General features: G+C 44.0%; 2 protein-coding genes across 2 annotated transcripts; both read right to left on the bottom strand.

Annotated features, from left to right (window-relative positions):
* Positions 1 to 858: 858 nt before the first annotated feature.
* Positions 859 to 6,376, bottom strand: ube2nb (ubiquitin-conjugating enzyme E2Nb). Its single transcript, XM_023808962.2, has 4 exons — positions 6,232 to 6,376; positions 2,436 to 2,682; positions 2,119 to 2,259; positions 859 to 1,937 (listed from the first exon to the last, which is right to left on the bottom strand). The coding sequence occupies exons 1-4, from the start codon at positions 6,259 to 6,261 to the stop codon at positions 1,891 to 1,893; spliced, it is 465 nt and encodes a 154-aa protein (XP_023664730.1). The 5' UTR covers positions 6,262 to 6,376; the 3' UTR covers positions 859 to 1,890.
* A 775-nt stretch (positions 6,377 to 7,151) lies between these two features.
* Positions 7,152 to 10,677, bottom strand: mrpl42 (mitochondrial ribosomal protein L42). The gene is made up of 5 exons (XM_023808963.2): positions 10,484 to 10,677; positions 10,008 to 10,074; positions 9,506 to 9,590; positions 9,223 to 9,386; positions 7,152 to 7,289 (listed from the first exon to the last, which is right to left on the bottom strand). Exons 1-5 carry the CDS (start codon positions 10,560 to 10,562, stop codon positions 7,244 to 7,246), a joined length of 441 nt encoding a protein of 146 aa, XP_023664731.1. The 5' UTR covers positions 10,563 to 10,677; the 3' UTR covers positions 7,152 to 7,243.
* Positions 10,678 to 10,742: the final 65 nt, after the last annotated feature.

Raw genomic sequence — 10,742 nt, 5'->3', positions numbered from 1 at the left:
CAGGGGGAAGCCTTGTGCCCTATAAAGCCTGGGACAGGCTCCAGGACCCACAAACCTGACTAGAATAAGTAGTTGGAAGTTTGTTGGAATACAAGTTTCAGACATTTACTCAGCCATACAGAAAACTTCTTTCCCCTTTCTTTTAAATGGAACGTTTACATCCAGCACCCTCTACTGGATTGTCTCCAAACTGCACCGTGGAACATAGTTATTATTATAAGGCGCTAGATAAATGGAGCTAGTGCCAGACTACCTGTAGACAACACAAGAAGCACTAAGAGCACAGCAATGTGCTACTGGGATATACAAGCAGTCAGTGGTGAGGCTGGGAATCGTTCTAGTGCGTCACTCATTTCTACACTGAGATTCACAGAGATCAGCACCCATTGTCCTGTCTGTGGTCCAGTTTGAGGTTTCAGTAACAGTTGGCATTCTAGCCAGAATGGGAGAACTTTAAAATAACATGGCAGCCTCCAGCTACAGTACTCCTGCTGGCAGTTTGATCACCACCTTCTGGCCATGAGTGGTAATGCTGCGTGCGGGTGTCAGTGATTCTTCTGGAACTTTACAACAAACACAGATACCTGCTGAAGTACTCACCTAACTCCTGCACAAGACGACACAGCTTTCAGCAAAACGTCGCGGTGGTGACGTCTGTGGTCCCATTTAGGCAGAATTATTAAAGCAGCATCAGATGTATGCTCTGAATACAGTCACTACGGATGACTTGGGTGCCATGGCCAGGGCTCCCGTCTTGCCACCAGGGGGCGCTCTTCCAGAAATGGAAGCCGGGAACATGGACGTCCACGGTGACAGCTTCCCGAGCTGCCGCTCACACACAGGGCAACAGCAACGCTCTTACTAATCAACAGTTTATTTACATAAAGAACAAAGGATGTGTATGGATTGCTTTCATTTCCACAGAGCCACAAACCATTTTGTTCCCATTTTAATATAAAGAATGAATTTACAATCAGTTCATTTTTAACAGAGCTTTTTTCTCTCTCTCTCTCTCCTCCAGGAACCGTGAATCACAACTGGCAGCTTGTGGCTGCCGGATGCCGGACTGACAGCAGGACACCATCTTTGTGGCATGAAAATGGGGAGAAGAGGCGGCGGTCACAAACCGGGGGGGTGGGGGGGGCGTCTGGCGGCACCACAGCCGCCGGACTCCACCCAGAACCACAGAACGCGAGGAAGGAAACTATAATACCAAGACCAAATACAACAACAAAAAAAAAATAAAAATCACTAAAAATCAGATTTACAATTTTTTTCGCCTTTTCCCAGACAGCTATCCAGAATTAACAAGCCTATATTAGTCTACATTGAGAGCAAACAACATGATGAAGGGAAGGCCTTGTTGTTATTATTATTATTATTATTGTGAATATTTTAGTCATTTCAACACTGGATGCAGTGATTAAAAGGCAAGCTTTGATCTCTCTACAGCACCTACAGGTACAGACAGCTCCAGAATCAGGGGCACCATGTAGACGGTGGCAAGTTAGCTGTGTTTCATACACCAGGAATACCACAGTGACATTAAAAGAAAAGGTAGAAGGGACTGCGAGCCACCGGTCACCCCCCAAGCACACGCACACACACACTGAAGCAGGACCGCAACGGCCAGTTTGGGTGCCACAGGTACAAACAGTCACCCCGTCACAGTCACACGAGAGATGGGCCCCCACTCAGGCTTATGAACAGCGAATCGGGACAAAGACGTCTGCTAATGTGCATTTAAATCACCAAATGGTCTTAAGTCTGTTTTTTTTTCCTTTAATATATTCTTTGTTTCATTAATTTTCTAAGACTGTGTCCTTTAAATGCAAACGAAAGAGGATGGGGGTCTTGGCAGAACACAGGCGGTCGTGTTCACGTTTGACTTTAAACTTCAATGTTGTTTCCTGCGTAAAGTCTGGTCCACGTGCGAGCTGGAAGACAAAGAGAGCGACGACAAGCGACATGGGTGAGTTAGCCTGCGTTAGGCAGGCCTGCTGCTCAGCACAGCCGCAAACGATGACGCGCTCCACACACGGGACCTGGGCGGCACAGCCATCGCTACACCTCGGAGCCGAGTGCCCCTCTGATTCACGCGACCCTCGTTCAGCTCACCTGTCTCTATGGCCTGAGCTTCGTTGGTTTTCCATTGCTCTGCGACGTCATTAGCTAGTGGATCATCGGGGTTGGGAGCGCTTAGTAATGCCTGGATAGATAGCAGCACGGTGCGGATCTGCAGGGCGGGCGACCATTTATCTGCAAGGGAAAGTAGCCGAGCACAGAGAGGGTGGAAGACCAATGGCAGAGCTCTGTAAAAGCACATAGTGAGCTCCGTAGTAGCTAACGCAACAAAGCCCCCCTTGCCTTTCGTAATGGCGCCCTCCACACAACCAAGGGAGGCTCTGAAGCCCCCATGATCCCTTTGTCCTCACCTTTGAGGATGTCCAGACATATCCGACCCAGCTTGTCTACGTTGGGGTGGTATATTTTGGTCATGAACCGTACTTTAGGAGCTGCCATTGGATACTCTTCTGGTAGAAAAAGTTCAAGTTTAAAAGTCCCTCCTTCAAAGGGTGAATCCTGGGGGCCGGCGATGACCACGTGGAAGTAGCGGGCATTCGCTTCATCGGGCTCCGCTTTGATCCCGGGGACAGGTTCAGCTAGCAAGCGCTGTGTCTCCTGGAGGTAGGGGAACACACACACACACACACACACACACACAGCGACGGTGAATACATGTTATCGAAGGCATCGGATAAACAGGAAATGAAACACAGGTAAAATCTCCCATGATCCCTCAGCTGCACGTGCCAGCTGTAAGGGAGGGTCAGACATGCACGTGTGAGCCATTGAAGGAGAGGGGGGAGCTGCTGAGATTGAGAGGCCAGCATGTATAGAAGGAACAGCAAAGAGTTCTTAACCAAGAATGCAGTTGGTTCAGCATTTATGTGTCAGGAAGATACCAACTCTAGCAACCCACCCTGGAGCTGACCAGTCTGGGATTTCCACATCATGTATTTTCATAACTTTATATTCCAGTATTCAAATACCTCTGTTCCAGTTAATATCCTTATAATTATATGGCACAGCTTGCACTGTTTCATTCCTTTATTCTATTATTTTGCTTCTGCTTATCTATTTCTCTTTGTCTTCTTGTTGTTCTATGTTATTTGTGAACGTAAACACTAACACTGCCAAAACACATTCCTGGTACATGCAGTTATACTTGACCAATGGAGTGAATTATGATCCTGATTTACCTGGGAGAACGACCAGAAACCTGTGCACACCAAGACTGACTGTGCTTATGAACCGACATGGACCAGAGAAGCGTGTCAGTCATGATGGTGACACACCACGTAATCATGGACTGCAAACATCTCGTGTTTTTAAATGCTAAGACCACCGGCTGCAGTCTGCTGCTTCTCCAGCAGGCTGAACATCTTGGACAGAAGGTGCACAGCAACACCAGCTGAGTTATAAATAGGTCTAAATATGCTAATTTATAAGGCAGCAGAAGGTATGAGAAGTGGTGTTTAACCGGCTGCTCGGTAAAACAGCCCCAGTCAAATGCAGCCTGTCTCCAGCCTGCCCCCTGCAATCGATGTTCCGAACAGGTGAAAATGTGAGAAGTACTGATGTGGTGGCTGCTCTCACACACAGGTGGCCGGTTCACCTCCCACTGTCAGCAGACCGGCACAATCTCCACCACTCACCATACTGGTCTAGCCTTGATTCTGCAGGACGCGACTTCCCGAAGAACCAGGACAAACAACCTAGCACCAGCAAATCAGAACAAACTTAACGGAGATCAGTGAATAACAGAAGAATAAGAACTTTGGGGGGGGAACCTTAACCCCTGCTCATTTGGGGGCTTAACATTTGGGTGTAAAAGCATAATATTATTCCAAATACAAACTGAGGCAGAATTTAATTGTGTATATAAAGTAATCAACGCACCTCTGAAATGAATACAAAACACACATCGAAAAAATCTCTAACAATCACATATGCTTACAAAAAAAACCACCAAGCAATAAAATATCACCAAACCTTTGAAGCTCCACCAACAAGATAAAGACCCTCTTCAAATCTGGGCACTAAACAAAAATCAGACCGAGTCAATTTTCCAATGTGTAGCCCCTCCCAGTTTAGACATGTCTATTGCATATTCTTTAGGCATCTCCATTTACATACACAATGATATTCATTCAGTTCCGACATACAGCTAATGCATATTCATGGACATACAGAGTGGGCACAAGGAAACCTTTGTAAAACATGTTAAATGCATGGCAGGAACACGCCGACATCGAGAGGGTCTGTTCCTCACTTTCCTGCCAGCACAGCAGCGAGCAGACAGAGGCCAACTCAGCGGAACATGGATGAGAAAGTCACACAAGCATCTGTGCAACTGTGTGCAAACGACACACCGACAAAAACATAAACAGCACAATTGCTTCACTATCTCTGCTGACTTTCACCATCCGTGTCCATGTAAAAGTGACATGCCTGGCTGAAATACTTCATATGGATCATTTGAAATCATACTGTAAGAGAAAGCACGATAAATAATATCAATATAACTCTATACTGCATAAAAAAGAACTAAAAACCACAAGGGGCTTGGAAATACACTGTGTTTCACAGTTATATTTCTCTACTGGTCTTGGCATCGTATCTTGATTGATGCTTACTTCAAATCCCAGGGCCAATAACTACTGTAATAAAACTAATTTTAACCAATTCAAATAGTTTCTAAATGCAGGCAGGCTATTCCACAGATGAAGGTGATACCTGAATATTCTGAACAGTGCTGAGAATGTTTGCCAAAATTAGTAACCTTTAAACTATGTGACAGATTTTGAAACACAAATCTGCCAACAAATAACGTGCTTTAGCGATGAACATGCATACTAGTGACTAAGTATTCATACATTTACAGATACACTACGTAATGCTACAAATTTCCCAGACAACCTGAAGTGAACAAGAGGGAGGTCCCTGGTGAATATCCACAACATTCAGGGGTCTGTATCAGTATACAAGGGAATTTTACACGTGCAGCACAAGATGTGCAATAATCAGCACAGTATTCAGACTGGATTACAGACGACCCGTGTGGATTATTTTCCTTGACTTCATTACAAAGCCAACGACAATACATCTGTAACGATCATTCAGCAAAATTAACTCACCCTCATGAATACAATTAGATAGACAAATACTGTAAATTTTAACTGATTTGATCCAATTAAACGTTTCAACAGTCATTTATTGAGACCGGCCTGGATTTAGACAGCTGCTTATGTTTCGGGTTGATTAAAACGTACTTCGTAGATTTAACCAAATTCAGTTAACCATCCTTCTAGATATCTGGGTTAGGTCAATAAAACAGCATGAAAGGTTCATCTGACACGAACTGACGTTTTATATAGAAAATCGCATTTAGAAGCGTGTGCAGGTGACAGTAGTGTATCAACCACCCCGCTGATCGCTCACCCACGAAACACACGTCTTAAACGTTAAAGGATCTCCGCATCATCTGACGACCGGCGCCTGGGTGTGACTCGGACCAAATGCGAGTCTGAAACCCGGGACGCACCACGGAGAAAGGGGCATTTCACGAGACTTTCCGTGCTTGTTTATGCGGCCTTGGGGGAGACGGCGGCGCCGTAAGGCGGGGAGTGACACCCCGGCGGCTCATTCATTTCAACCTGCCGACAAGGCCCGGTATGCAGAAAAGCCACTTCGCACCGGCCCGAAGCCACGCATCTCCAGCCCGGCGCTGCCGACGCCCCCGAGGCTCACCATGAGGGGGATTTATTAAACTTTCGGGACTGGCCGTTAGAGGAGCCCCGGCCGGCTGGGTGCGCTCGCCCCAGTACTTGCGGCGCTAGGATCAGTACCAGGCCGGCAAGAAGCAGCTACGGCCCGGGAGAGTCAGCCCGCTCCGATTACACTCCAAAGGCAGTGCCAGCTACCTTCTCCGCGACACGGACGGATAAGGCGCACGGTGCTCCGCCATCTTTAGCGGCAGGGCTGTATTTTTAAATCCAGCCTTATTCGGGTCTGTAGCTCGAGCTGGACGGAAGTCGCGAGCTCAAGTGACAGACAGGGGAATGCGTGCGAGTCCCGCGTTTCTCCGCAGTGAATCGCGCCCAGCAACACGGCCCCGGCGCTTCCCCCTACCGGCACAGCTGGCCGCATGAGACGCGGTTCAGTTACCTTAATGATCCTGCGGGGCAGTCCTGCCATCTTGTCTTAATGCGGGTTTTTTTTAGCTGTGACTCCTTCGGTGCGTCTCGGTTCGCTTGCCACGACTGCGCAGGCGCAGATGTCTCCCAGCGGTTCGCAGCGAGTGCGCAGACGTGGATGGCGCAAATGTCTTTCTGGCGGGTCATCGTCATTGCGCAGGCGCGGATGGTTCTGCAAGGGTTTGTATCATTAGCGCGCTGCGGAGAATTATTGCTGGACATCACATAGCAGTTCCACTTAATCTGAAAATCAAAATCAACTCCAAATGCATAACAGACCGTGTAATTAATTACAGATGCGGTGTACTAATACATTAATCTTCCAACCGCTTATCCTGGGCTGGGGGAGATTGTACCCAAACATCTAAAAAGTGAATTGTATGAAGTATTTTGTCTTACACCTAACAGTGGACGCAAAAAACGTGGATATTCCAAATATACATCATATTATATATCAAGAAACAGAACAAGAAACAGATTATTTAAATCTATGGCATAATTGCCAGTATTTGGGTGCTTGCAGTCCATGAATTCTGTAGCTCTGTACTTTTATTCACAGGAATTTTCTCTGATTATTCACATTTTCACATAGTTTGACCTCATGCTTGGAACAAGGATCAAGAAATCGGAACAATTATTCACGTGGTTACAGGTTAGCTTAGTGAGACAGCAAGAGAGAATGAATATGGACCCATGTGTTTTTGTTCAAGGGTATTATGGCACTGTTATATGAAATGTTACTGTAAAGTTCAGTAAGAAACATGCCACATTTAGCGTTTAAAATTCTTAAAAGATACTATCTGTGTTCATGGTCACTCTCCAGTCCCCATAATGCACCTTGTGCCAGGTCCATTTGGTAAGTGTAAAAAACCTTTAAACACATCAGCCTCATTTGCTTATTAACTGCACAACTTCACTGTTTATTTAAGAAAATGTCATGTGGTCTTTATAGTTTATATTACATATTACAGGTGAGTCTTGGACTATCGGTCTTTGGGAGGATTCAGCTTCTTGCGTCTTCTGTGATACCTGGGAAAAAAGGGTGATAAACATTTAGCATGATTCTACTCGACAGACTATTATTGTAAACGCGTTATGTAGCCACATAATTCATTTTATTTTCAGCTTGCAAGACCTTATGATATCTAAACATTCACACGGTTGCACTGTTGTCAAAGGGTGAGAGGAATGTTACCTACTAGAAGCTGAACCTTTGTTGCTAAATAACTGCCCTCGCAACTGAAATATCACCACAGAAGTCTGGCTTCTGGGAGTCTGCGCTCTATCCAATCTCAGGCACAGTTTGGGACAGTGTGTACGTTGAAATATTGTGAAATACAGTGGTACCTCAGTTCTCAAACTCATTAGAACTCGAATTTCTTAAAAGTCGAACCAACCAGTTCGAAAAAAAATTACCTAGAGCTCAATCTGAATCTCAGAAGTCAAACCGTGAACGCCGATCTAAGACAACTTGTACGCGTCGGGAAATGAGTCACGTGGCTCGTCTCTCAGCTGAAACATAGGGTAACGCTTTTCAGCCTCGCATTCGCTGTGATAGCATCGTGCATGTTTACACTAGCTGAATACATATATTTAGACAGTAAAAATACATTTAGACAATGATAGACAGAAACAGTAATTATTATTATATAATAAAATACATTTAAAAATAAAGATTTCTTATTCATTATTTTAATATTAATAATAAACCATTAATACATTTAATTATAATAATATTGTTGTGCCGAGCAGGGACGGAACGGAGACAAAGGCACAGATGTCAGGGTATCGGGGAATACAGGTTTAATTGCAGGTAAGGCAGGCAAAACGCAGACGGACAATACAATGACCGGACTGGGGAAACAAACTGAAACACGGACTAATGGTGCGTTCGATTATTTCTCTCCAAGTCGGAACTCGGATGAAAAATGTCACGAAACGTCACGAAAAACGTCACTTCCCATCGGAAACACACCCCTTTTATGACGTTGAAGTCGGACCAGATTTTGTTGCCCGAGTTGCCCCCGTGACGTAATTTCAACATGGCGACTTGGTTTGTTTGTAGTTTGTTTACCGATTGAAAAAAGAATATCGCTATGAATGTACTAAAATATTTTATAAAGCTTTTAATGTGGTTTGACTGGTTCGTGTTTCTTGTTTGTCTCTCGGAAAAATCTCCATTTCTCCATTTTCTCCATTTGGAAAACTCCAAATCTGCTAAAATATAAAGCAACAACACACAGCAACGTGTTCATGGAGGCAGCCATGTTTGTTCCGAGATGTGGGTAGCTCGAACGGGAGATTGTCGGACGTGATGTCACTCAACTCGGAATTTCCGAGTTCCGAGAGAAAAATGAACGCACCATAAATACAGAGGACTAATGACAACAATCAGAAACAGCTGATCTCACAGGGATTCCACACGAGGTTACCGAGGGGGCGTGGCACACGGAAGGAGCAGACAATCAGGGCAGGACACATTGTTTTTTTTAACTTTACACATTGTTTGGATACATTTATTTTCTTACTTTACAGATTACTGTTTTGATAAATTTATGTGCTTAGATGTGTTTAGTACAGTATATGCTCTTCTTGTTTTATCTGGTTCATTTTGTGTTTAAATGCTAAAAAAACATATTTAGGTGTAATTTTATGGGGCCGGGAACCAATTAATTGGTTTTCCATTAATTCTTATGGGGAAAATTCGATCAGAACTCAAACTTTTTAGGATTCGATCCAGGGTTCTGAACGGATTAAATTCGAGTTCTGAGGTACCACTGTATAAGCTTAGGTTTTCCGAAACATTCAAATCTATCTGCATTTTTAGAATTTTTATCCTAGACAACTTATTAATAATGTGATCAATCTCTCAGAAAAGATACAAAATTATTTAGTTAAATATGTTAATGGTGGAGCCTTGATGCACAAATACAACACGCAGGAGGAAAGAATGTCCACTTACTGCCCATAGGGGTACCAACGATGCTTTGTTGTGAAGAACATTTTACTGAGCTCCTCAATGGTGGGACCCGCCTTGTTCTGTGGGACTTCCATACTCAAATGAGCCTTCAGAACCTGGTCATGTGTTTCCGCTGGGTTTGACAGGGGGTCAGGTCGTGGAATGGGCTGCAGTGTAGATTAACAAATAGCTTATCAAAAGATCTAATTTTTCACATTTAAGAACTAGCGTTATGTTACAATCCTTGAGCTGTAATATATTTCACAAAAATACTGTCCATTCTCACCTGGGACAGCTCGTATGGGAATTCAACAGCTGGGTGGTAACAGACTATAGTTTTACCATCTGGCGTCAATCCTATTTCAACTTTGCTGTAAAAAAGAATTGGGAAAACAGTTTTTAGACAATATTACATCATCAAACTGCAGAAGAGGGCACTGCAAGTTAGATACCGAACTCCAGCTTTCCAATCAAAAGCATTTACCCTCTCTAAAGCACTCTAAGGTACCCGTAAATGCACAGGTTTGGATATATTCGTAAGTCAAATTAAACCTATTTAACCTAACATTATTAGAATGACATATAAAAGTTTTGAATGCTGAAAGTTAAAAAGCTTCAGATACAACTCTAAATTCTAAAAAACATTGTAAAGAAAAAAAAAAGTATTTTCAAAGGTAGCAATCCTGATTTAATTAGACGTTAACTCTCTTGTGCTATGGTACGAACTAATCTGTGGTTTTCTCAGAGATGATTCTTTTCTTCTCCACTGCACGACTCGGGATATTTACCAGTTCGCATCCTCATATGAGGACCCAGTGGTGGTGGACATGGGACGAGCTGAAGCCAAACTTCCAACTGGGGGAGACAGTTATTGAACGGCAGCGATTTTAATGTTTACGGAGACATGTACTATGCATTTCATCAGACATATTCGGCCAGACATTCAAGCAATTGCTCTGAAGGAAATTCCAATAACATTTTTATAAAACCGAGCGTCTTTCTGCGCTTCAGCATCGGTCAGCTTGCTAATCAACAACGTTACTAGATATCTTAAATATCCAACCAACTATAGGAAAACAGCTGGCGTGAATATATACTTTTAACAGCATTTTAAAACGAAGAGTTACATATAATATCATCCTGTCACATATCATGCAAATGAAACAGTCCTAGCCTCCTACTGATCGCTGGATATTTCTCATTGCGTTCATTACCCGTTTTATTTACGGTTATGCAGCGAGCAAAGCCTATTTAGCAGACATACCCGTTAAATGTGTCCGTTTGGTCACATTTAAAAGCTTTGTGACGAGACCTGCCAGTCTGATTCCCTGACCTCCGGCCATGCTGTTCCCCCAGCTGCGTCAGGCGGAAACGTGCAGCAGCGAAAAAGGTCCGTGTGAAACACGGCGATCCGCAAGGTGACCGCTCGGGGAAAACCGTGACGGACGGTGGTCACGATGGAGCTTAGATAGGCTGCAAATACCGGTTTAAACAATTTAACTGTGACGCCTTACTGTTTGATA

Source organism: Paramormyrops kingsleyae, chromosome 1, assembly GCF_048594095.1.
Source record: "Paramormyrops kingsleyae isolate MSU_618 chromosome 1, PKINGS_0.4, whole genome shotgun sequence".
Lineage (NCBI taxonomy): Eukaryota > Metazoa > Chordata > Actinopteri > Osteoglossiformes > Mormyridae > Paramormyrops > Paramormyrops kingsleyae.
This window is presented reverse-complemented; position numbering and strand designations above follow the sequence as displayed.